Source organism: Tachyglossus aculeatus, chromosome 7 (genome assembly GCF_015852505.1).
Source record: "Tachyglossus aculeatus isolate mTacAcu1 chromosome 7, mTacAcu1.pri, whole genome shotgun sequence".
Lineage (NCBI taxonomy): Eukaryota > Metazoa > Chordata > Mammalia > Monotremata > Tachyglossidae > Tachyglossus > Tachyglossus aculeatus.
Genome location: NC_052072.1, coordinates 12125421 through 12153217, shown reverse-complemented (window position 1 = coordinate 12153217; position 27797 = coordinate 12125421). Strand labels below are relative to the sequence as shown.

The 27797-nt window shown below is 47.3% G+C and overlaps 1 protein-coding gene across 1 annotated transcript; it reads right to left on the bottom strand.

Annotated features, from left to right (window-relative positions):
* Positions 1 to 27797, bottom strand: FASTKD2 (FAST kinase domains 2). The gene is made up of 11 exons (XM_038749093.1): positions 27004 to 27797; positions 22298 to 22401; positions 18109 to 18217; positions 16871 to 16994; positions 15193 to 15332; positions 14189 to 14361; positions 13074 to 13237; positions 9451 to 9669; positions 5935 to 6022; positions 3289 to 3403; positions 1 to 395 (listed from the first exon to the last, which is right to left on the bottom strand). The coding sequence occupies exons 1-11, from the start codon at positions 27706 to 27708 to the stop codon at positions 288 to 290; spliced, it is 2049 nt and encodes a 682-aa protein (XP_038605021.1). The 5' UTR covers positions 27709 to 27797; the 3' UTR covers positions 1 to 287.

Sequence of the window (27797 nt, the reverse complement as noted above, 5' to 3'; positions counted from 1 at the left end):
TGAATAAAAAAATGAATGTATTCTCACTTCTTAAGCACTTCGGGTCAACACAATATTTTTTTCTTTACACCAACATTATTCTCTTCAAAAATTTTCCCCCATTTTCAGTGGTGCCGCACTGCTACTGCTAGCAGTCCACGAGAGTTCTTACATTATTCATTTTCTTGACAATTGGATTTGCTATAGATTACCCGCCATCTTAGTGATTTTCTCACAGTCATGTTCATAAAATGGAGGATTGATTTTCTTCACGCATTCAAGCACCTCCTTTCATTTGACCATTTTTTCTACCCCTGCCCATCAGCGGCGGGGAAAGTTTCTTCTGAGTATATTTTGGTCTTCAAAAGAGTGACTGCGTCTTCGGTCTTCAGGTTTTCAACCTCGTGGTTATTGACCTGGCCAACAGAAAGGACGGAAAGCGTCAGTTCCTCTGCCAGAAGCAACAAAAAGACTTAACTCGCATCTGGTTTAGAGCATCTCCAGGAGAGTAAGATAAAACAGAGTTGGCTGCTTTCCGAAAACCGAGATCAGAATCAGTATCATCGTCAAATAGTACTTTAAGAGTCCACAGGCACATGGGGCTAAGGTCAGGGATGACAAATTCGAAACTTCAAAAGACTTCTAGAGGCTTTCAACGCACAATGAGAAATCCATCTTCCTTCGGACAATTTAAAACACATAAAAAATGGAAACTGGTGCTGCTGGGGCCTTGAAATCCACTAAAATAACCTGAATTATTTCTCGCTGGGTCTCCCTCCCAATTGGCAAGGGCTACCTCCTTTTGGGTGGGACTTCGGCATTGCCCATTTGGAAATGAAAGAAGAGTGGGCCACTCCAAACTCCCGCCAGCTAGCCTTCCGTAAGACTGGGCTTGGGGCTTCCAAAGGCCTTGTGAGTCGCCGACCAGCTGGGTGTCCGGCCGAGAGTCGGCACTGACATGGACTGGAAGGACCAGAGGCTCCTTAGCGCCTTGGGGGCTCAGAGGGACACTTCCAGGGAAGATGGTGAAATTCAGAATTAGGACAGTGGCCTGGGAGGGAAAACAAGGCTTCCAAGGGGAAGCGGAACCCCTGTGGTTGCCCTGATTCTCCGATCCCGATCTTCTTCCCTGTAAGCCTTTCCTAATGACGATAACCAAATCAGATGATTGCCGGTGTGTTTGTGTGTGTGGTGTTAGGGGAGGGGGGTGGGGACGGAGAGAGGTCTGATTGTTTTTGTACAGGATAGTAGGATTGATTAAATAAAGGATTGATTAAATATAATTGATAAATACGACTGATTGATTAGTAATAATAATCATAATAATGATGATGGTATTTGTTAAGCGCTATGTGTCTGTTTTGTTGTCTGTCTTCCCCTTCTAGACTGTGAGCCTGTTGTTTGGTAGGGACCGTCTCTATCTGTTGCCGATTTGTACTTCCCAAGCGCTTAGTACAGTGCTCTGCACACAGTAAGCGCTCAATAAATACGATTGATTGATTGATTGATTGATTGATTGAGCCATCCCTGAGGCATTCTTTTCTCCCCATCCCGACCGGGCACAAGGAGTCACCTCTAATGTCTCGCCCCTACTCGGCGGGGCAACCGATAAGGCCGAAACAACACGCAGGCAACCTGTTAATATTCCTCGGGCAAGCCCAGGATACCCATCCCGCTGGCTACTACCCTGGCCCTGGGGGTAGAAGGGAGTGTCATTTATTTTAATGCCTGTCTCCTCCCGTCCTATAAAGACCTTGTGGGCAGGGATTTCATCTCCCAACTCTATTATATCGTACTTTCCTAAGTGCTTAGCACAACCTACTCAATAAATACCACTGACTCTTCTGGGCTACACAGACCAGGGCTCTCTGGCTCCTGGTTCAGGTTTGTAGGGACCCAGGAGCTAGCTCCCGCTCCTCCCAAAAAAGTTGCGAGAGGATAAGCCATGGGCAGCCTCTGTGGAACCCCTGGCAAGGAACGCATGTTTTTATTATTCATTAGAGAATCAGAAACTATTGGGAGGAGAGTCCTGGAAGCCAAAAATCTCATAAGGAATCTCTCGGAGATTGGAAGATGTAACTCAGTGATGTAGAGCTAATAATAATAATAATAATGATGGCATTTATTAAGCGCTTACTATGTGCACAGCACTGTTCTAAGCGCTGGGGAATTTACAAGGTGATTAGGTTGCCCCATGTGGGGCTCACAGTCCTCATCCCCATTTTACAGATGAGGTAACTAAGGCCCAGAGAAGTTAAGTGACTTGCCCAAAGTCACACAGCTGATGAGTGGTGGAGCCGGGATTTGAACCCCTGACCTCTGACTCCAAAGCCCGGGCTCTTTCCACCGAGCCACGGTCCCCGTTATTATGGCAAGCTGAACATTGTTAGTAGTCATCAATCTATTGGTAAACACAAGGTCCCATCTCCTCCAGGAGGCCTTCTCCGATTAATCCCTCTTTCCCCCGGCTAGCTCATCCTTCCGCGTCGTTTACGCGCTTGGATCTTTGACCTTCGGGCATTTGATAAAGGCCCACCCCCAACCCCACAGCACTTACGTTCATATCCTTAAATTATATAATATAAATTACTTATTTATATTAATATCTGTCTCCCCCTCTAGGCTGTAAGCTCGTTATAGGCAGGGAACATGTCTGCTAATTCTGCAGGAGTCAGGAGGAACTGGGTTCCAATCCCCGCTCTGCAGCTTGTCTGCTGTGTGACCCTGGGCAAGTCATTTGGGGATTAAGACTAGGAGCCCCTTGTGGGACAGGCACTGTGTCCAACCCATGGGCAGGGAATGCATCGGTTGCACTGTTATCGTGTTCTCTCCTAAACGCTTAGTACAGTGCTCTGCAAAAAAAAATGATTGATCCACATCAGCACGTAGTAAAGCAGCGTGGCTCGGTGGAAAGAGCATGGGCTTTGGAGTCAGAGGTCATGGGTTCAAATCCCAGCTCCACCTCTTGTCAGCTGTGTGACTTGGAGCAAGTCACTTAACTTCTCTGTGCCTCAGTTCCCTCATCTGTAAAATGGGGATTAAGACTGTAAGCCCCATGTGGGACAACCTCATCACCTTGTAACCTTCCCAGTGCTTAGAACGGTGCTTTGCACATAGTAAGCCCTTAATAAATGCCATCACTATTATTATTATGTCATGTACTAGGCGCTTAACAAATACCATGATTATTATTATTACTTTCCTCTCCCAAGCGCTTAGTGTAGCAGTTTGCACGTAGGAAGCGCTTAATAAATACCACCGATTGAAGGACTGAAAGCGAGGACCTTTGTTGGGCCAGTATCTACTTACCACGATTACATGATAGCCCAGTGACTGGATATACCTCATCTTCAGGGCCAGGATGCCTCGGGGGTGTGTTGTGCCCAGACAGAAAGAAGATCTCGGAACACAGAGCAGCGCAACCCTGGAGCCAAAGAGATGAGCACAGGAATCCCGTAACGGGAAAGCTCAGTGACCACTTCAAGGACGCTCGCCGCGCTGTTATTCATTCATTCAATCGTATTTATAATTGTTATATTGTTATATATAATTATATTATATATAATTATATTATATAACTACATATAATTATAACAATCGTGTTACAATTGTCCTGTGGGACCTCTCCATAAGTGAGTATTCGAAACTCAGTTACTTTTGCAGTAACTCTTCCAAGCGCTTAGTTCGGTGGTCTGCACACAGTAAGCACTCGATAAATATGACCGCTTTGATTGACTGAAGTCAGCCTGCTAGCTCTAAAGCTATGTTCTCCTGAGCCCAGCTTTGCTGGGTGGGACATCCAGGAAACACAACATCGCCAAGATCCGCCCTTTCCTCTCCATCCAAACCGCTACCTTGCAAGTTCAATCTCTCAACCTATCCCGACTGGATTACTGCATCAGCCTCCTCTCTGATCTCCCATCCTAATGTGTTTCCCTGCTTCAGTCTATACTTCACTCTGCTGCCCGGATTATCTTTGTGCAGAAGCGCTCTGGGCCTGTCACTCCCTCCTCAAAAATCTCCAATGGTTGCCTGTCAACCTACGAATCACGCAAAAACTCCTCACTCTCGGCTTCAAGGCTGTCCATCGCCTCGCCCCCTCCTACCTCACCTCCCTTCTCTCCTTTTCCAGCCCAGCCCGCACCCTCCGCTCCTCTGCCGCTAACCTCCTCACTGGACCTCATTCTCGCCTGTCCCGCGGTCGACCCCCGGCCCACGTCCTTCCCTTGGCCTGGAATGCCCTCCCTCCACATATCCGCCAAGCTAGCTCTCTTCTTCCCTTCAAAGCCCTACTGAGAGCTCACCTCCTCCAGAAGGCCTTCCCAGACTGAGCCCCCCTTTTCCTCTCCCCCTCCCCATCCCCCCACCCTACCTCCTTCCCCTCCCCACAGCACCTGTATATGTTTGTACAGATTTATTACTCTATTTATTTTACTTGTATATATTTACTATTCTATTTATTTTGTTAATGATGTGCATATGGCCATAATTCTATTTGTTCTGACGATTTTGACCCCTGTCTACATGTTTTGTTTTGTTGTCTGTCTCCCCCGTCTAGACTGTGAGCCCGCTGTTGGGTAGTGACCGTCTCTATATGTTGCCGACTTGCACTTCCCAAGCGCTTAGTACAGTGCTCTGCATACAGTATGCGCTCAATAAATACGACTGAATGAATGAATGGGACTTGAAAGGAGAATGGAGGACAGAAGGAAACCCCGCTCTGGCTGCGGGACAGTGAGCTGAAATCGAGCCAACAGAAGCAAGGGGGTGGCGGAGGAAATGCTTTAAGGGGGGCAACGAGGTGTGGGTGACACTTCACCATTTTCATGCAGCCTCAGACGACCCTTCGAATGTGTCAACTTTCAGCCCGCATGATCCAGAAAGGACTGGTTTTTGGGGAACGAAACCTTCACGGAGCCAGTAAGACTCAGGGGCAATAACGTGAGGAGTTCCTGGCCTTTCAAACAGCAATCAAATGAGCCCGCCGGGGGGACAGGCGAATATATGTGTGCGTGAATGCGCACGCATGCACATCTATGTGAGCACACAAGAGCGCGCAGTATAGGAGTCCTGAAGCAGTCTTTTCAGGTACACGCTCACTCAGACGCTAACCATGTTTCGGAGGTATCTTCAAATATGCAAGACAACCGTATGTGTTAGACAGTGTACTCTCCCAAGCAACAGGTACACACTGCTCTACACACTGTAAGTGCTCAATATACACCAGTGACTGACTGATAGTCTGTTATCTTTTAGACTTTTAGACCGTGAGCCCACTGTTGGGTAGCGACTGTCTCTGTATGTTGCCAACTTGTACTTCCCAAGCACTTAGTACAGTGCTTTGCACACAGTAAGCGCTCAATAAATACGATTGATTGATTGATTACCTGCTTATTATGTGCTAATCACTGTACGAAGCGCTGGGCTAGATACAAGATAATCAGGCCCCACATGCGGCTCACAATCAAAGTAGGGGGAAGGACACAGACTGTGAGCTCACTGTGACAAGGAATGTCACTGTGTATTGTGGTATTGTACTTTCCCAAGCGCTTACTACAGTGCTCTGCACACAGTAAGCGCTTAATAAACACGATTGAATGAATACATATACACACCTGTTCTCCCTCCTACTTCTATACATATATATTATACATGGACATAGAGCCACTACTAAATTAGCTTCTTGTTGGCAATTAACATCTCTCTCATTTAGGCAACCTTAGCACTCAGCCCAACAAAACAATATTTCATATTAGTCATCACCCCTTCGAAAGCACCCAAATCACAAAAAAGGAGCCAACAACTAGTCTGGCAGAATCTGAAGAATTAAAAGACAACTAAGAATACCAAGAACCTAGGAAATGCTGGGAAAAGGGAACTGCTAAATGATCTAAAGGAGGAATTCATCCCCAAAAGAGCCTGGCAAAGAAATCCCCAAAGTAGACAAAAAGGAACCTTTGAACATTTGAATCATCTGTAAGCACATCTGCTTCGGTCACTGGAAGCACACGCCTTCGGTCTGCATCCATTTTGATGGCAAAATCTGAAAGGAAAGCATTCAGAACGTTAAATAAAAATTAAAAATGTATTCTAAGGTTCAGTATAATTGTGGGGCTTAATGTGTGCTAAGTGTCATGGAGTTTGTGAGATTGGACCCCAGTCTCTGGGCCACATGGGGCTCAAAATCCATTTTCTCCCCATTTTATAGATGAGAAAGTTGAGGCCCAGAGAGGCTAAGGTCACACAGCAGATCAGTGATCTGTCCCAGACTTGTGCTCTACCCCCAAGACCACCCTGCCTCCAAAGACTTTCCCAATCTGAGTGGTCCTTTACCATACTTCCAAAAAGAGTCCTGTGAACAGCTAGTGCGGGGAGAAAACAGGGAAGATGCAGGAGTGGCAAAAAGAACCACCATCCAAGGGAAGTGGGGGAGATTCTCTGTAAAAAGGACTTTTCACATTTGGTGGAATGCCCATTAGCACATTCTTTCAAAAGAATTCTAAAGCACCACGGCCTAAGTATTTAAGCAAATCAAAAATAAATTAGGTCCTTACGGGAAAAAAATGTGGGCCGGCGGATTAAAAACACAAGAGCGTTACACTCCATTTGGGTTTCTCATGGCACTTTGCCACAGGCTGGCACGGTAGTAGACGGTTGGCCAGCCTACACAGAATAGGCTCGACGAGGATTTGCATTTTTTATACTACTTGTTAAGCGCTATGTGCCAAGCACTGCACTAAGCAGTGGGGTAGATACCAGATAATCAGGTTGGACACAGTCCCTGTTCCACACGGGGTTCACAGTTTAAGTCGGGGGGGGGAGGAGGACTCAAAAATCCCCATTTGAGAGATGAGGTTAGCGAGGAACGGGGAGGTTAAGTGACTCGCTCACGGTGGCAGAGCAGACACGATGGCTCTTGGGACAGCGCTCTTTCCACTGGGCCGCAAGGCCTCCCGTGCTTTTCATGGGTTCCGTCCGGGGAGATAAACAGAGCCAACTGGGCAGGAGTGGGACTCTAGACAAGAACGCTTTACTTGAGCGGCAGTTTGTTTGGCCCTAGTCGCTATTATATTCCCTGTGTCTTTCCCCCATATTACACATTAAAGCTCCCACGCAAGACTATACTCAAGACTGAAAGCCCCTTGTGGGCAGGGAACATGTCTACCAACTAGGTTACACTGTGCTTTTTCTGCACTTAGTACAGCGCTCTACCCAAAGAAAGTGCTCAATACATTCCACTGAAGGATTGATTGACAAGAGCCCTCTTTGCTGCCTCTATAAATCTCCGGTGATCTCGTCAGGTTCTCATGCCCCCTGGACATGAGAAAATCCCAGGCAGTCATTCATTCAATCGTATTTATTGAGAAGCAGCGTGGCTCAGTGGAAAAAGCCCGGGCTTTGGAGTCAGAGGTCATGGGTTCAAATCCAGGCTCTACCACTCGTCAGCTGTGTGACTTTGGGCAAGTCACTTAACTTATCTGAGCCTCAGTTCCCTCATCTGTAAAATGGGGATGAAGACTGTGAGCCCCACGTGGGACAACCTGATCACCTTGTATCAGTCTTTTAGACTGTGAGCCCACTGTTGGGTAGGGACTGTCTCTATGTGTTGCCAATTTGTACTTCCCAAGTGCTTAGTACAGTGCTCTGCACATAGTAAGCGCTCAATAAATACGATTGATTGATTGTAAATTCCCCAGCGCTTAGAACAGTGTTCTGCACATAGTAAGCGCTTAATAAATGCCATTATTATTATTATTATTATTATTATTGAGCGCTTATTGTGTGCACAGCACTGTACTAAGCGCTTGGGAAGTACAAGTTGGCAACATATAGAGACGGTCCCTACCCAACAGCGGGCTCACAGTCTACCACAGTTCCCCCTAGTCTCCAGCCTCTGTTGCTTCTACCCGATGGTATTTGTGGAACGTTTATTACGTCCTGAGCACTTTTCTAAGCCCTAGGATAGATACAAGGTTATCAGATTGTCCCACACAGGGCTCACAGTCTTAGTCCCCATTTTACAGATGAGGGAACCGAGGCACAGAGAAGTTAAGTGACCTGCCCAAAGTCACACAGCTGACAAGTGGCAGAGCTGGGATTAGAACCCACGACCTCTGACTCCCAAGCCTGTGCTCTTTCCAGTAAGCCACACCACTTCTCTAATTTCCCATCCACCGATGACTTCCAACCACCCAGGGGCAACAGTTCAGGCCGGGACTTGAGTTAGACTGCAAGATGTCTGAAAAGAAGTTGGCCTAACGTGATTAGTTGACTGTGAGCCCACTGTAAGCACACGTAAGTTCCGAACAAATACCACTATCATCATCATTATTATTATATCATCATCATCAATCGTATTTATTGAGCGCTTACTATGTGCAGAGCACTGTACTAAGCGCTTGGGAAGTACAAATTGGCAACACATAGAGACAGTCCCTACCCAACAGTGGGCTCACAGTCTAAAAGAGTCTAAAATATTATCACGGAGAAGCAGCGTGGCTCAGTGGAAAGAGCCCGGGCTTTGGAGTCAGAGGTCATGGGTTCAAATCCCAGCTCCGTCAACTGTCAGCTGTGTGACTTTGGGCAAGTCACTTAACTTCTCTGGGCCTCAGTTACCTCATCTGTAAAATGGGGATGAAGACCGGGAGCCTGCCGTGGGACAACCTGATCACCTTGTAACCTCCCCAGTGCTTAGAACAGTGCTTTGCACATAGTAAGCGCTTAATAAATGCCATGATTATTATTATTATTATTACCATTCTGAGCACCCTAAGGCTCTGACTCTGAGCCACAGTTTTTCTGCCACCTGCGCTCTGGCTCAGCCTGCTCTCCGCTCAACGAAGGATGGCTTGGCTTAGCCGGGAACAGTCCATTGTCCCGTGATGTGGGGGTGGTGTTCCCCAAGACCCTCGTCTTAAGCAGAAACCGTGTGACGGAGCCCGAGACCCGACTGATGCCTCACACTTTTACGTGAACCGCTTCTTCAGTCCCCGTGTCACGTTCCAGCCAGGACGCGCAGCGTGGGAGGGAGGTTCCCTGTTCTCCCGCCTGCAACCTGGTCCGAATCACGTCAGATACTCGACAACAACATTTTAACAAGCCCTGCAGCAACGCTCTGCTGCCTGTCAGCTGCGTGACCTTGGGCGACTCACTTAACTTCTCTTCTCCTAAGGTCCCTCATCTGTAAAATGGGGATTATGACTGTGAGTCCCATGTGGGACATGGACTATGTCCAACCTGATTACCTTGGTCCTACCCTGGCGCTTATTACAGTGCCTGCCACATAGTAAGCACTTAATACCATACTTAAAAAAACAAAATAAAACCAAAAAAACACCTGAAGGGGAAGAGGTTCCTTAGTGGGGTCTGACAGAGCTGATACACACTCCCGGCTAAATTGCTCAACATAGAAACTAGGGCGCTGGGAGCAATGAGATGAGACACTGGGAGAAAACTGCAAGAGTCCCATACCTATGTGGTAATCATGTGTCGGCAGCAGCACGTTTTTAAGAAACAAACCCTCATCGACCAAAATCTTCTGCAGGGCTTCTTCCACTTTGGTGTTATCAAAGAGTGGGGATGGGGGGTTCTTTCCAGAGATGGCTGGGGGTTTACTGAAGGACACCTTTTCCAGTTCTAGGCAGGTGTTTACAATATGAAGCCTATGCTCATTCTTCATGCTTTCGTCACCTGAAAAGGGCAACGGAAAAGAACAATTAATAATCCTCTCACTCTGTTGATAGATCGAAACTTGATCCAATTTCAATAGTCACCAGACAAAATGAATTATTCTAATGAGCGGAATTCCACATTCTTTGACCAGTGAAGACAAGGCGGGATTTTCCTTCTAGTCTGATATTTCATCCGATTCCTTCTCAGGTCGCATTCCTTGCACTGCTCCTTTCCTCTCTCCCTCCCACCAATCGATCAATCATATTTATTGAGCACTTAAATGTGTGCAGAGCATTGTAATAAATGCTTGGAAGAGTATGATATAACAGAGTCAGTAGACACATTCCCTGCCCACAATGAGTTTACAGTCTAAGGGTTTGCCCCTGTCTCCCCAACCGCTTTGCTCGCCTGCTTTCTTTTTGTTTTTCAGTTTCTTCCTGGTTTTCTCCTCCTTCCTTCTACCTTTGTTGAATTAATCCATCATAGTATTTATTGAGCACTTACTGAAGGCACAGCACTGTATTAAAGGCTGAGAAGAGACTGTGAGCTCTCTGGGGGTTGGGGACTGTATATTCTTTTCCAGTGCTTAGTACAGTGCTCTGCACACAGTGGGCACTTAAAAAATACGATTCCCACTGTAATACAATAGAGTTGGTAGACAGGATCTCTCCCCACAGGGAACTAAAAGTCTACGGAGGGGGAGACAGACATTAAGATAAATTCCAGATAGGGGAAATAGTAGAATATAAGGATGTGCTCGTAACTGCTGTAAGGCTGGGGCATCAAAGAGTACACAGCCAAGTGCAGAGTTGACACAGAGGAAAGGGCAGATTGGAGAAATAAAAGGTTTGGTCCTTCATCTTCTTATTCCTCTCCAAACTCTTTGACCGAATTGTCTATACCCGCTGTCTCCAGTTCTTCTCCCGCATTTTTCTTCTTGACCCCCTCCAATCCGGCTTCCGTCCCCTTCGCTCTACAGAAACCGCCCTCTCAAAGGTCACAAAGGACCTTCTTCTTGCCAAACTCAATGACTTCTACTCCATCCTAACCCTCCTCAACCTCTCAGCTGGCTTTTGACACTGTCGACCATCCTCTTCTCCTGGAAACACTATCCAATCCCAGCTTCACTGATACAGTCCTCTCCCGGTTCTCCTCCTATCTCTCAGGCTGCTTATTCTCAGTCTCTTTCATAGGCTCCTCCTCTGCCTCCCACCCCAAAACTGTGGCGGTCCCTCGAGGTTCAGCTCTGGGTCCCCTTCTCTTCCCCATCTAGACGCACTCCCTTGGAGAACTCAACCCCTCTCCGGCCTTCAGCTACCACCTCTATGCGGATGATTCCCAAATCTGCACTTCTGGCCCTGGTTTCTCTCCCTCTGAGACCTTGCCTTTCCTCCGCCTTCTAGACATCTCTACTTGGATGTCCTCCTGTCACCTCAAACTTCACATGTCCAAAACAGAACTCCTCATTTTCCCACCCACACTCTGTCCTTTCCCTGACTTTCCCATCATTGTAGACGGCACCACCATACCCCCGTCTCACAAACCCATAACCCTGTCATTATCTTTGACTCCTCTCTCTCATTCACCCCATATATTCAGTCTATCACTAAATCCTGTCAGTTCATCCCCCACAACGTTGCTGAAATCCATCCTTTCCTCGCCATCCAAACTGCTAACATGTTAATCCAAGCACTTATCCTATCCCGCCTTGATTACCGTATCACTCTTTTTGCTGACCTCCCTGCTTCTCATCTCCACTCCGGTGTGTAATTCACGCTCCACTCTCCTGGCCGGATCGTTATTCTACAAACTAATGAGTTACAAAAAATAGTTTGGATGGAGAGGAAAGGGCCTATTTTAAGCAGTGTTGTGAAGGTAGACCTGACAGGATTTGGTGACAACTGAGAAGCAGCCTAGTGGAAAGAGAATGGGCCTGGGATTCAGAGGACCTTCCCCTACCCAGCTGGGCTTCCCTTCTCTCCGGCCATTCTATCCCAGGAAATCCCTTCCCTGCCTATCAGCGTAAACTTCTTTTCAATCCATCGGTCAAAGAGCGGATCCTGAGCACCTATCGTGTGAAGAGCGCCGTACGGTAGAATTCGGGCTCGAGTACCCTGGTCTGGATGATCTTACAATCCAGCAGGGAAGACAAATAAACTGCATCCCTTGAGGGCACAAAACATGTGCCTTGCTTCAGCTATACTCTCCTGAACGCTCTGTAAATGCTCTGGATACAGTAGATGCCCAGTCGATACCACTGATGGCTGTTACATATACTGTACAGGTAAGTCTTAATTCTGATAAAGAGGAATTGAATGGTACAGACCATTCACACCCCTAAAGGCAAGAAGGGTGTGACACTGCCGACGAATAGGCAGTTCCTCTCACTAGGAACTGGGAATGTTTCTATTTATGATTGTACTGTACTCTCCCAAGCACTTAGTACAGTGCTCTGCACACAGTAAGCGCTCAATAAATCCGACTGAATGAAAGGAATACCAACAATATTTACTGCCATGAGAAATCACTGCAGTCCATTAAGGAAAGAAAAGACATTTAACACTGAATACGATGGAAACATTTGGTCTTCCCAGGAGGCCTTCCCAGACTGAGCCCCTTCCTTCCTCTCCCCCTCGTCCCCCTCTCCATCCCCCCCATTTTACCTCCTTCCCTTCCCCACAGCACCCGAATATATGTATGTTTGTACATATTTATTACTCTATTTATTTATTTATGTTACTTGTACATATCTATTCTATTTATTTTATTTTGTTAGTATGTTTGGCTTTGTTCTCTGTCTCCCCCTTTTAGACTGTGAGCCCACTGTTGGGTAGGGACTGTCTCTATATGTTGCCAACTTGTACTTCCCAAGTGCTTAGTACAGTGCTCTGCACACAGTAAGCGCTCAATAAATACGATTGATTGATTGATTGATTTGGTCGGGGTGACACCAGCTGACTAATTTGAACTGGGACTTGGCTGGATTTGAAGGCCAGTGACAAAGGTCTTCTGGTCACTTGCAATAATCAATCAATCAATCAATAAGAATGTGTTCTATTTATCTTAACAGAAAGACGATGCCTAGCCCACGCTCACCAACCGCTGGGGGACGGGAATGTGTGTTTACTGTTGTACTCTCCCAAGTGCTTAGGACAGTGCTCTGCACGCAGTAAGCGCTCAATAAATACGATGGACCGACTGACTGACTCACCACCCAGGCCCTCCCTCCCTCCACCCCGTGTGAGCAGTAAACCTGCGAGAGGGCAGGGTTGCTTCCTCCAGCGGCAGGCCCAATTTCCATCATCATCATCACCAATCGTATTTATTGAGCGCTTACTGTGTGCAGAGCACTGTACTAAGCGCCAGGCGAGGGCACCACCACGCCTGCGGTGCTGGGGCTGAGCCCTCGGACCCCATCTGACCTGATGATCTCAGCTCCGTCAGGACGTCCTCTTGGAGAAGTCGATTTAGCGGGGCCGGGGGAAAATACCTCAACAGGCAGAACGCGGACACGGCCTTCAGCAGGTCGCTGTTAGAAATCCTGGGGAGGTGAGGCTCCAGAGCGGCGCTGAGGGCTTCCAGGAACCTTTGCAAATCAGAGGAAAATGGCCCCTCGTCATCATCATCATCATCATCATCATCAATCGTATTTATTGAGCGCTTACTGCGTGCAGAGCACTGTACTAAGCTCTTGGGAAGTACAAGTTGGCAACATATAGAGACAGTCCCTACCCAACAGTGGGCTCACAGTCTAAAAGGGGGAGACAGAGAACAAAACCAAACACACTAACAAAATAAAATAGAGTAGATATGTACAAGTAAAATATATAAATAGAGTAACAAATATGTACAAACATATACACATACATACAGGTGCAGTGGGGAAGGGAAGGAGGTAAGATGGGGGGGATGGAGGGGGGACGAGGAGGAGAGGAAGGAAGGGGCTCAGTCTGGGAAGGCCTCCTGGAGTAGGTGAGCTCTCAGTAGGGCCTTGATGGATGTAATAACAACAATTGTATTTGCTGAGTGCTTGCTATGTGCCAACCACAGTTCTAAGCGCTGGGGGAGATATGAGGTTATCAGGTTGAATCTTTGCATGGCACAGTAGACTGAGCATCGGCGTGGGAGTCAGAGGGTCACGGGTTCTAATCCCAGCTCCGCCGCTCCTCTGCTGTGTGACCCTGGGCAAGTCACTTTTCTGCTCTGTGCCAGTTAAAACAGGGATTGAGACTGGGAGCCCCACGTGAGACGGGGACGGTTTCCAACCCGATTTGGTGTATCCACCCCAGCGCTTAGTAGAGTGTCTGGCGCACAGTAATCACTTAACAAACAGCACTATTATTATCATTATACTGAACACAGTTCCTGAACAGTACTTAACACATAGTAATCACTTACCAAATACCACAATTATCATTATTACTCTTAATAAATACCACTGATGGACTGATTGAATCGGGAGAAACAAAGAACAGCGGCCAGAAAAAAAAAAAATCTGGCTAAATCCACACTACCCAGCAACACCATTAAAACTTACTCTTGGTTTGGGCGTTCGTCGAAGTGGTTGGAAGAAGAATACACGCGAAGAAGAAAAAGAATAGTTTTCAAGCTCAGGGGTTCAGACTTGGCCGTCACTTTCTTAGCGATCAAGTCCATCAGACTGATAGGTCGGAAGCCAAAGGACTCAAAGACTGAGAGAAATGGCAGAAACTGAAAAGCAAAATGAGAAAGTCCTGAAATGCTACCTGAGGTAAATGTGCTGATGCCTGTATTCCTTGGGTGGGGTGCTAGGAATCTTGCGCCTCAAATCTGATTTTCTTGTAACGCACTACTTAGGGCAGTGCTCTGAACACGGCGGGCACTTAATAAGTACTACAATTATTACTCATCATTAGTAATATGATACTAGTTAATAATAATGAAATATGGCCCTCAAACTATTCACCCTATTTGCACTGTCTATTTTCCATGGAGGCTAGATTATCACCTACATTAGCTTTGCCCTGAGTAAACTCCGAAAGAGAAAGTGGAAGTTTCTCTAGGTTAATAGATTGCATCGAGATGGGGCCGGGGTATGCTCATCTTGCTACTTCATCTTTATTTCCGGTATCAAGCCCTAAAGCCACTGGGAGACTGGAACAGTAATTCATTCATTCAATTGCATTTATTGAGTGCTTACTATGTTCAAAGCACTGTACCAAGCGCTTGGGAGAGTACAATACAACAATAACCCAGCTGATTGGAGCCCCAATAATCACCACCTCCATCTGCTGCTGTTTTATATATATATATATATTTATATATACTTATAAGTGTATACATACATATATACTTAAATGCATATTAAGTATGTTATATTATATATGTATATTTTTTAAAAAATCCCTCAGTCGGTCAATGGAATGGGGATCCGATCCCTGTCCTCCCTCTCATTTCTGCTGTAAGGGATCGTGTCTGATCCGATCATCGTGTATCCACCCCAGCGCCTCAAACTGTGCTTGATGCGTGATGAGCCCTGACTGGGCTCTACTGTCACCTCACCTGGATGATTTTCCAGGTTTCATAAGTAGCAACCACACGCGCTGCGATCCCCGTGAACAGGTCCAAATTGCAGTAACGGAGCTCTCTGCAGGCCTGCAGGATGGCCACCATCATCCGGAAAGAACAGCTTTCGATATCACCTTGAAAAGAGAGGCATGGAAAGGGTCAGGGGGCCCTCAAGGCCGGCTCCCAGTTTCTCTTTAACACTATGTCCCCGACAAAAACACACATGCGCACACAAACACACACACTCACACTGTCACACATAGCTTTCTTTACAAATAATCGCTTGTAAGGCAACTTCCTTTGCCACGGGTCCTAGGTTCAATGCAGGTTCCTTAACTGCCCCTCTATTTTTATTTTTAAGGCAAGGTGGGGCAAATTCTCGTTAGAACTGCTAGCGAGCAGATATCAGAGAGGAGGCTGGCAGAATGACTGGTTGATGCTTAAAACGCTTAAGGGGGACAGACCCAAGTGCACAGATGATGTAGAAGGAATCTATCCATCAACGGTATTTATTGAGTGCTTACTGTGTGCGGAGCACTGTACTAAGCACTTGGGAGAGTACAGTATAACAGAGTTGGTAGACACGGTCCCTGCCCATAATGAGGGATGGTGAATATGGTGGGAAAATGAGGGCTTAGTTGGGGAAGGCTTCTAGGAGACATCAATCAATCAATCAATTGCATTTATTGAGCACTTACTGTGTGCAGAGTACAATACAACAATATAACAGATACATTCCCTGCCCACGATGAGCTTACAGTCTAGAGGATGACCTTTTAGAAGGGAACTAAAGGTGAGGAGTGTGGTGGACTGTCAGATATGAAGCAGGAGGGAGTTCCAGACCAGAGGGAGGAAGGATGTGGGCAAGGATTGGCGACGAGATCAAGATTCAGTGAACAGGTTGGCGTTAGGAGCAAAATACGCAAGTGGAATTGAAGTAGGAAATCGGCAAAGTCAGTTACTTTAGTCTGTAAGCTCACTGTGGTCAGGGAATGTGTCTATTTTTCCATTGTTCTCTCCCAAGTGGATAGTACAGTGCCCTGCACACAGTAAGGGCTCAATAAATACGCCTAAATGAATGTGTGCATTTTTTGTTCTATTGTACTCTCCCAAGTGCTTATTACAGCGCTTTGCACACAAGAAGCACTCAATAAATACAACTGAATGAATGAATAGGAAGGGAGGAGTGGATTAATAATGATGGCATTTGTTAAGCGCTTACTATGTGCAAAGCACTGTTCTAAGCGCTGGGGAAGTTACAAGTTGATCAGGTTGTCCCACGTGGGGCTCACTGTCTTAATCCCCATTTTACAGATGAGGTCACTGAGGCCCACAGAAGTTAAGTGATTTCCCCAAAGTCACACAACTGACAATTGGCAGAGCCGGGATTTGAACCCATGACCTCTGATTCCCAAGCCCGGGCTCTCTCCATTGAACCATGCTGCTGTGATTGAGCCTCCAATGGCTGCCCACCCACCTCCTTATCGAACGGAAACCCCAGACCACTGGAGGGGGGCTGTAGAGTGTGAGGAGAAACTTGGGGAAGCGTCTGGCTGGGGGATTTCCAACTCTCCCCACCAATTAGTTGGCGAGGTCACCAGGGATTAGGGAGGGAGGCAGTGGAGGCACTCGGATGCTTCATCACGCACCGCGGAAACCAACCCTCCCTTACCGATGACCATTTCACTGCACTTATTCAAGAGGGTAGGAGAACGGTGATCCACTGCCGCTAGAGCCCCGAACATGTGTTGGCTGTTATGGATGGTGAACTTGTCTAATTCCATCAGCATTTTCATCTAAAGAAAAGTAAATGGCTTTAATTCCTACTGCAATCGAAAAGAGAGACGCGTGATTCTACAGGACGCAATGCAGGCAAATGAAACGCGGGACCATTGGAGAAAGCCGCTACAATCCAGGCCGGACTGGAATCACGAAAGGCAAACCGCCACTCTCCCTCCACTTCGAAGCCTATGAAAATCAGATCTCCTCCAAAAGGCTTTCCTCCCCAACTAAGCCTTCTTTTCCCCTTACTCCTCTCCCTTCTGCCATCCCCTCTGCACTTGGATTTGCACCCTTTAAGCCCCTGATACTCTCCACTTTCAGTCCCTACCTACCTGCAATTTATTTTAATATCTGCCTTCCCCTCTAGTCTGTACGCTCCTTGTGGGCAGGGAATGCGCATACCAACTGTTTTAGTACAGTGCTCTGCACAAAGTGTTCAATAAACACCACTGATGGATTGATTTCGCCATTCTTATTATTTTTTTCCTTACGGGTCCATCACCAGGCCCTTTATCCTCTTCATCCTTGACATCCAAGGACCCTGTCTCATTCCTACCCACGGATTCCTTCCCAGCACTTAGGACAGTGCTTCACACATGGTAAACGCTCCATTAACGCTATTACTGTTATTTCACTTTTCCCGATATGGCATCAAAAACATGGGTTGATTGCAAGGAAGACCCAAGTTGTGCTTCATTCCTTCCAGAAAACTAAAAGATAGACGGTTAACCCCTATTCGGTTACACTCGCTGATATGCTTATCCTAATCCCTTGTTCAACAATGAAGAGGAGTATTTCTCGGAACCCCTTCACCTGGAGAAGGGTGGAAAGGGTCATAGGGATGCTGGGTCCTATTTATTAATCGATCCATCCATCCATCAACAGTGTTCACTGAGTGTTTACTGAGTGCAGAGCACTGGACTAAGTGCTTGGGAGAGCACAGTTCGGATGGCAGGCACGATCCTAACCCTCAACGAGCTAAAAATCTGGTGAACCAGTTTCAGAAAACAGGACTGCCGGGGGTGACTTCGAAGAAATAGTTCATCTTTTATAAAAGTAAGCAACTTCAGAAAAGAGCAGGCATCCTTAGCCAGGAAGAAGTCTTTCCCAGTAAAATGCCGATCTTACCTCCATTTTTTTTTTAAGAGACAAAGGAGCATTTTTCCCAATACACCTCATCATGGTTTGCAGGGATAAGACGTGCTCTAGGGACCAAATCTGTTGATCAACCAGAATCCTGTCAGGAAAGCAAACAAAATCTGATGAAGGTACAGCTTGAGAGCTTAAATAGAACTTCATTCATTCATTCAATTGTATTTACTGAGCGCTTACTGTGTGCGGAGCACTGTACTACGCACTTGGGAAGTACAAATCGGCAACATATAGAGACGGTCCCTACCCAACAACGTACCCAACAACGGGCTCACAGTCTAGAAGGGGGAGACAGGCAACAAAACAAAACAAGTTGACAGGTGTCAATACCATCAAAATAAATAGAATTATAGCTATATACACATTATTTTAAATAGAGTAATAAATATGTAAAAATACACACAAGTGCTGTGGGGAGGGGAAGGAGGGAGCACAGAGGGAGGGCAGTGGGGGTGGAGGTGGGAGGGGGTGGAAGGGAGAAGCAGGGGAAATGGGGGGGCTCAGTCTTGGAAGGCCTCCTAAAGGAGGTGAGCCCTTCTCTGTGCCTCAGTTACCTCATCCATAAAATGGGGATTGAAACTGTGAGCTCCATGAGGGGCAAGGACTGTGTCCGACCTGATTAGCTTTGTATGTACCCCAGAGCTGGACACATAGTAAATGCTTAACAAATACCATTATTATTATTATCATTATAGGATGGCAGCCACCCCATTTATGTATATAGGGGCCCAGGGGGAATAATAATGTTAACAATAATAATAATAGCATTTATTAAGTGCTTACTATGTGCAAAGCACTGTTCTAAGCACTGAGCACACAGATTTCATACAACTCTTCCCGGGTCAATTATGGCCCAACAGGAAAAAAATCCTTTGAAGCTACTCTGGGATTATTCAATAATAACAATGAATAATTACGATATTTGTGAAGAGCTTAAAATGTGTCGAGCTATCAGCCAATGACATTTAGAGCTCGTACTGTATATCGAGCCCTATACTGAGCTCTTGAGAGCGTACTATACAACAGAGTTAGTAGCTACGGTTTCAGAGCAGTGAGATTAGTCTAGTGAAGAAGACAGCTAAACGCTAAAGTGGATATGAGTTAATTTGCAGACAGCTGGATTTTCATGAAGAATTTTCATTTTATCAACAAAAACATTCAAGTCACGGCTCCCCATTCCTCCAGAGCCTCCAAAGGCTGCCCATCCACCTCCGCATCACACAGAACCTCCTTACCAAAGGTTTTTAAGCATTCAATCGGCTTATCCCATTTTATCTCACTTCAGTGATCTCCTACTACAGCCCAATCCACACACTTCCCTCCTCTAGCACCAATTTACTCATTGTGCCCTGACCTCGTCTGTTTCAATACTGTCCCTCCCCTCCGTATATGCCAGACCTCCACTCTCGCCACCTTCAAAATATTACTAAGGTCACATATCCTTCAAGAGGCCTTCCCCGACTGAGCCCTTCTGTTCCCCAGCTCTCTCTCCATTCTGTCTATGCACCTCAATACGAATGAAACCTTTGGACGTTTGAAATTCATCCCACCCCTACCCCACAGCACTTATGCACTTATCTTTAAATTAAAAACTACCAATTACTTATTTATTCATTATTCATTTAATCGTATTTATTGAGCGCTACTGTGAGCTCACTGTGGGCAGGGAATGTGTCTGTTGCTGTACTCTCCCAAGCGCTTAATACAGTGCTTTGCACACAGTAAGCGCTCAATAAATATAACTGAATGAATGACTGCAAAGCACTGTACTAGGTGCTTGGGAGAGTAAAATATAACAATAGATACAGGCCCTGCCCACCACGAGCATATTAATGCCTGTCTCCCCCCGTAGACTGTACGCTCATTATGGGCAGGGAAAATGTCTGCTAATTCTGTTGTATTGTACTGTCCAAAGTGCTTAGTACAGTGTACTAAGTAAGAGTAAGAGCTCAATAAATACAACTAATTGATTGATGGAGCAAATAGATTAAATCTTTCTCCTACTCCAGGTTACACATTTTTAACACATCTGAGTTTTAAATTTATTTGAAAAGTCGCCAACCCAACTTGGTTTACGAAGGCGCATCACCCTTCCTTGATCAGACCCATAGCCAAATGTGAAAATTCGCTTTATGCCATAGCTGTGCTATGGATAGTTTGGGGGAGAGTCGCCTTTACCATTTCAGCTTCAGAATCACTCTTCTATTAATGATTCGACTGCTAGAGTCCCACCTTTGTTTCTCAACAGCAACTCCTATCTAGTTTGGCTTCCAAGGGGCCTCTCACACACCTCACTTCTCTTCTACAGCCCAGCCCGCACACTTCGCTTCTCACTGTGCCTCCACCTCGCCTGTCTCAGCGCCGACCCCAAGCCCACGACCCGTCTCTGGCCTAGAATTCCCTCAATCAATCAATCGTATTTATTGAGCGCTTACTATGTGCAGAGCACTGTACTAAGCGCTTGGGAAGTACAAATTGGCAACACATAGAGACAGTCCCTACCCAACAGTGGGCTCACAGTCTAAAAGGGGGAGACAGAGAACAGAACCAAACATACCAACAAAATAAAATAAATAGGATAGAAATGTACAAGTAAAATAAATAAATAAATAAATAAATAAATAGAGTAATAAATCCAGCAGACAATTACTCTCCCCACTTTCAAAGCCTTATTGACATCTCCTCCAGGAAGTCTTCCCAAACTAAGCCCCTCCTTTCCTCTTCTCCTACTCCTTTTTGCGTCACCCTGACTTGCTCCCTTGGTTCTTCCCCTCTCCCAGCCCCACAGCATTTATGTACATATCTGTAATTTATTTATTTATTTGTATAGTTGTCTGCCTCCCCCCCTCTGCTCTAGACTGTAAGCTCATTCTGGGCAGGGAATGTGTCTGTTTATTGTTGTATTCTTCCAAGTGCTTACTACAGTGCTCTGCACAGTAAGCACTCAATAAATACGACGCAATAAAAGAATGAACAGTACTTAATGCACGCTGCACAATGAACATCCTGAGTTCCTCGCTGTGCTCTACCATCTCCACCACAAAATAATAATTAAAGATAATAACTGTGGCATTTGTTATTTACTTACTATGTGCCAAGCCCTGTGCTAAGCACTGGGGGTAATAATAATAATAATGATGATGGCATTTATTAAGCGCTTACTATGTGCAAAGCACTGTTCTAAGTGCTGGGGAGGTTACAAGGTGATCAGGTTGTCCCACGGGGGGCTCACAGTCTTAATCCCCATTTTACAGATGAGGTAACTGAGGCCCAGAAAAGTTAAGCGACTTGCCCAAAGTCACACAGCTGGCAATTGGAGGAGCCGGGATTTGAACCCATGACCTCTGACTCCAAAGCCCGGGCTCTTTCCACTGAGCCACGCTGCTTCTTTTAAGTACAAAGTAATCAGTTTGGACACACTCCCTGCCCCATATCAATCTATTAATGGTATGGATCGAACACTTACTATTTGCAGAGCACTATTCTAGTTGCCTGGGAGAGTATGAGATAGGGCCGATAATCTAACAGGAGAGTAAAAATAACGATAAAAACAATAATGATAATAATTGTGGTAGTCGTTCAGCGCTTACTATGTGCCAAGCACTGTACTAAGCCCTGGGATAGATGTAAGATAATCAGGTTAGAGGCTGATGCATCAGGCTGCTGATGAGAAGCAGCGTGGCTCAGTGGAAAGAGCACAGGCTTTGGAGTCAGATGTCATGGGTTCAAATCCCTGCTCCGCCACTCGTCAGCTGTGTGACTTTGGGCAAATCACTTCACTTCTCTGGGCCTCAGTTACCTCATCTGTCAAATGGGGATTAAAAAACCGTGAGCCCCCCGTGGGACAACCTGATCCCCTTGTAACCTCCCCAGCGCTTAGAACAGTGCTTTGCACATAGTAAGCGCTTAATAAATGCCATCATTATTTATTATTATAGGTTGGAGCCAGTCCGTGTCCCGCATGGGGCTCACAATCTAAGAAGGAAGGAGAACCGGTATTTCACCCCCAATTTTACAGGTGGGGAAACTGAGGCCCAGAGAAGTGCAGGGCCTTGCCCCAGGTCAGACGGCAGGCACGTGGTGAAGTCAGAATTAGAATCCAGGCCCGCGCTACTAGGCTACTACAGAGGAATTCTTGAGGAAATCGTGAAAGATGTTCTCTCACCGCAATCCTGAACGAAGGGCATCCACATTCTTGCTCGGTTCCATGACCTCTAGAGTAGCCGCTAAGACCGCGAGAGACCTCTCATCACACTCATTGATGCGTTCCTATTCAAGACACCAAATGATGGCTCACAGTCAGTATTCTGTCAACAAACAAGAGCATAAGCAGTTGATACAGCATCACGTGAAGCCTGAACTGGCTTGCGTTGCAAACGATACTAATAACGAAAATAATAATGATCGGTGCATCCGTTTCAGCCCTTACTGTTCTAAGTGCTGCGGCTGATACAATTAAATCAGCACAGAGACAGTCCCTGGGACATACAGAGCTCACAGCCCAAGGCACAGGGAGAATGGGTATCTTATCCCCGCTTCACAGACGAAGGAACTGAGGTGCAAACAAGTGAAGGGATTCATTCAAGCGGAGACTATCAGCCCGTTACGGGCAGGGATTGTCTCTATTTGTTCCTAAATTGGACTTTCCAAGTGCTTAGTACAGTGCTCTGCACACAGTAAGCGCTCAATGCAGCGTGGTTCAGTGGAGAGAGCCCGGGCTTTGGAGTCAGAGGTCATGGGTTCGAATCCCGGCTCCGCCACATGTCCGCTGTGCGACCTTGGGCAAGGCACTTCACTTCTCTGAGCCTCAGTTCCCTCATCTGGAAAATGGGGATTGAGACTGTGAGCCCCACGTGGGAAAACCTGATCACCTTGTAACCTCCCCAGCGCTTAGAACAGTGCTTTGCACATAGTAAGCGCTTAATAAATGCCATTATTATTGAGAAACAGCGTGGCTCAGTGGAAAGAGCACGGGCTTTGGAGTCAGAGGTCATGGGTTCGAATCCCGGCTCCGCCACATGTCTGCTGTGTGACCTTGGGCAAGTCACTTAACTTCTCTGAGCCTCAGTTACTTCATCTGTAAAATGGGGATTAAGACTGTGAGCCCCACGTGGGACAACCTGATCACTGTGTATCCCCCCAAGCGCTTAGAACAGTGCTTTGCACATAGTAAGCTCTTAACAAATGCCAACATTATTATTATTATTATTATCTGTAAAATGGGGATTCAGAATGTGAGCCCCATGTGGGACGATCACCTTGCATCCCCCCAGCGCTTAGAACAGTGCTTCGCACATCGCGCTTAACAAATACCATCATCATTATTATTATTAATAATGGCTATCTGAAATCCCTGCTCCCAAATCAGACATTTCTGAGTGACCGACATCAGTCCTGCCGTTCGTGTTCGGTAATTGATGTCGTCCTGTAGCTCAGCCACGGGGTAGACGTTGCATCTCCAAGTTTAGATTTGTGCTCGACCGGTGGCCCAGGTTGCTCTCGGTTGGCTGCGTGTGGCAGCGCAACCTGCGTCACACAGCCCCTTGCATTCGCCTCAGCTGCTGCTGTTCACGTCCACTCACCTGACCGAGGGGCCGGGGAAGATGGAGCTGGGTAGTCAGTGTGGTCGGGCAGCTGGCAAAGTCTCTGTGGGAGCGAAATTCTAAGCCTTGGCAAGCCTTTTCACCCTGTCCTTTACAACCCAAATGTTCTCTAAATGGTATTTTACATGAATTATTATTACTATTATTTTTAATCAAATTCCTCAGTGCCAGCTCTCTCCTCGACCCCCTCCAATCTGGCTTCCGTCCCCTACATTCCACGGAAACTGCCCTCACAAAGGTCTCCGGCCGTTCATTCTCAGTCTCTTTTGTGGGCTCCTCCTCCCCCTCCCATCCCCTTACTGTGGGGGTTCCTCAAGGGTCAGTTCTTGGTCCCCTTCTGTTCTCGATCTACACTCACTCCCTTGGTGAACCCATTCGCTCCCACGGCTTCAACTATCATCTCTACACTGGTGACACCCAAATTTACATCTCTGCCCCTGCTTTCTCTCCCTCCCTTCAAGCTCGTGTCTCCTCCTGCCTCTAAAACTCAGTATGTCCAAGACTGAACTCCTTATCTTCCCTCCCAAACCCTGCCCTCTCCCTGACTTTCCCATCACTGCTGATGGCACTACCATCCTTCCCATCTCACAAGCCCTCAACCTTGGTGTCATCCTTGACTCCGCTCTCTTGTTCACCCCTCACATCCAATCCGTCACCAAAACCTGCCGGTCTCACCTCCACAACATTGCCAAGATCCGCCCTTTCCTCTCCATCCAACCTGTTACCTTGCTGGTTCAATCTCTCATCCTATCCCGACTGGATTACTGCATCAGCCTCCTCTCTGATCTCCCATCCTCCTGTCTCCCCCTACTTCAATCTATACTTCAGGCTGCTGCCTGGATCATCTTTGTGCAGAAATGCTCTGGACATGTTCCTCCCCTCCTCAAAAATCTCCAGTGGCTACCAATCAACCTACGCATCAGGCAGAAACTCCTCACTCTCGGCTTCAAGGCTGTCCAGCTGTCCATCACCTCGACCCTTCCTACCTCACCTCCCTTCTTTCCTTCTACAGCCCAGCCCGCACCCTCCGCTCCTCTGCCGCTAACCTCCTCACTGTGCCTTGTTCTCGCCTGTCCCACCATCGACCCCCGGCCCATGTCCTCCCCCTGACCTGGAATGCCCTCCCTCCGCATATCCACCAAGCTAGCTCTGTTCCTCCCTTCAAGGCCCTACTGGGAGCTCACCTCCTCCAGGAGGCCTTCCCACACTGAGCCCCCTCCGTCCTCTCTCCCTCCTTCCCCTCCCCATCCCCCCCGCCCTACCTCCTTCCCCTCCCCACAGCACCTATATATATGTATATATGTTTGTACATATTTATTCCATTTATTTTATTTTGTTAATATGTTTTGTTTTGTTGTCTGTCTCCCCCTTCTAGACTGTGAGCCCGCTGTTGGGTAGGGACCGTCTCTATACGTTGCCAACTTGTACTTCCTAAGTGCTTAGTACAGTGCTCTGCACACAGTAAGCCCTCAATAGATACGATTGAATGAATGAATGAATCATCCATCTCTGTTCCATCTGTCTTCAGTGTGTGTCTTGGCTAGAAGATGCCTAGGGAGCATTCTAATATTAATAATAATTCTGGTATTTGTTAAGCACTTACTGTGTGCCAGGCAATGTACTAAGCACTGGGGTGGATACAAGCAAATGGGGTTGGTCACAGTCCCTGTCCCACACAGGGCTCACAGTCTCAATCCCCATTTTACTGATGAGGTAAATGAGGCCGAGAGAAGTGAAGTGATTTGCCCAAGGTCATACAGCAGGCAAGTGGCAGAACCAGGATAAGAACCCAGGACCTTCTGACTCTCTCCACTCCACCATGCTGCTTCCCAGCTCCTCCACTCCCTCCTCAAAAATCTCCAGGGGCTACCAATCAACCTACACATCAGGCAAAAGCTCCTCACCCTGGGCTTCAAGGCTGTCCATCACCTCACCCCCTCCTACCTCACCTCCCTTCTTTCCTCCTCCAGCCCAGCCCGCACCCTCTACCACTAATTTCCTCACTGTGCCTCGTTCTCGCCTGTCCCGCCGTCGACCCCCGGCCCACGTCCTCCCCCTGGCCTACGTCCTCCCCCTGGCCTGGAATGCCCTCCCTCTGCACATCAGCCAAGCTAGCTCTCTTCCTCCCTTCAAGGCCCTACTGAGAGCTCACCTCCTCCAGGAGGCCTTCCCAGACTGAGCCCCCTCCTTCCTCTCCCCCTCGCCCCCCTCTCCATCTCCCCCGCCTTACCTCCTTCCCTTCCCCACAGCACGTGTATATATGTATATATGTTTGTACATATTTATTACTCTATTTATTTATTTATTTTACTTGTACCTATCTATTCTATTTATTTTATTTTGTTAATATGCTTGGTTTTGTTCTCTGTCTCCCCCTTCTAGACTGTGAGCCCACTGTTGGGTAGGGGCTGTCTCTATATGTTGCCAACTTGTACTTCCCAAGCGCTCAGTACAGTGCTCTGCACACAGTAAGCGCTCAATAAATACGATTGATTGATTGTGCCTAACACTAGTAAAGCACTGGGATAGATACAAGATGATGTGTATATTGCTATAATTCTATTTTTTTCTGATGGTATTACCATCAGACACCTGTCTGCTTGTTTTGTTTTGTTGTCTGTCTCCCCCTTCTAGACTGTGAGCCCACTGTTGGGTAGGGACCGTCTCTATATGTTGCCAACTTGTACTTCCCAAGAGCTTAGTACAGTGCTCTGCACACAGTAAGTGCTCAATAAATACGATTGAGTGAGAGAGAGAGAGAGGTGGGACTCAGGCCCTGTCCCACATGGGGCCCCCAGTCTAGGTAGAAGGGAGAACAGGGATTTTTATCCCCATCTTACAGGTGGGGGAACTGAGGCCCGAGAAGCCAAGCGTCTTTGCGCAGTGGACAAAATGGGATCAAAACCACTGTGCTCTTTCCACTAAGCCACATGGCTACGAAGGAAATCAGTGTGGAGAAAGAACGGAAAGAATCTGGTTCTTTGGTCTGAGAAGCAGTGTGGCTCATTGGAAAGAGCACAGGCTTTGGAGTCAGAGGTCACGGGTTCAAATCCCGGCTCCGCCAATTGTCAGCTGTGTGACTTTGGGCAAGTCACTTAACTTCTCCGGGCCTGTTACCGCATCTGTAAAATGGGGATTAAGACTGTGAGCCCCAAGTGGGACAACCTGATCACCTTGTATCCTCCCCAGCGCTTCGAACAGTGCTTTGCACATAGTAAGCACTTAACAAACGCATTATTATTATTATTATTGTTATTACTATTATTACCTGAGCAGCTCTCAGCAAGGTCTGAATCAGCCGAGTACCCTGGGGGATTTTGAGCTTCACCAGGGCATGGAGACTGTACATCACGTTATCGCAGCGCAAATTCCTGGCTTCTCTCATCACGTGCTGACACAGCTGGCTAAAAGCGGGATTTTGGTACATCTGCTGCCTCTCTGAGGTGCTCTGCTCCTTCGGCATCACCTTGGCAAGCCTCCACAAGGCTCTGAGATACTTGGTACTGGGATACGTAGGGCACGCGGAAAAGTTATCCAACACGGCACCCAGGGAACTGCATTCCATTAAAGAGACGCTCGGCTCGGGCGGGGATAATTTCCTCTCCTTCCCGGGAGAAACCCCGACTGGAGAGGACGGGCCTCGGGAATCTGTTTTCTCAGGCGGCTCGTCGTCGTCAGATTCATCTGACTCAAGAGGGCACGCAGAGCCCGGGCTCACCAGTTGGTCCTTTGTTCGGGTCGATCCCATCCTCAGGCCCCGTTTTTGCAGCGTCTCGGCTCCTCTCGGCCAAACGGACGGTGCCCGGCCCGGATGCCCGAGAAACCAAGTCGGTGCCCTCCCGGGCTCGTTCCGCAGCAGTCCCCCGTGGATCAAGTGCCGGCAGGCGGGTCTGTGGGTGGAGAAGGCCAAGGGGCAGAGCCCCGCGTGCACTCTTCTGATTATCCCCAAGAGACATCCTGTCGAGTGGTGCATTTTGCCGTCGCGACTCAGGAACTTTCAAGTGACCAGCGACCGGTGGCGACGGACAACGCCTCTGCCAGGGAGGATGGGAGGATTCGAGG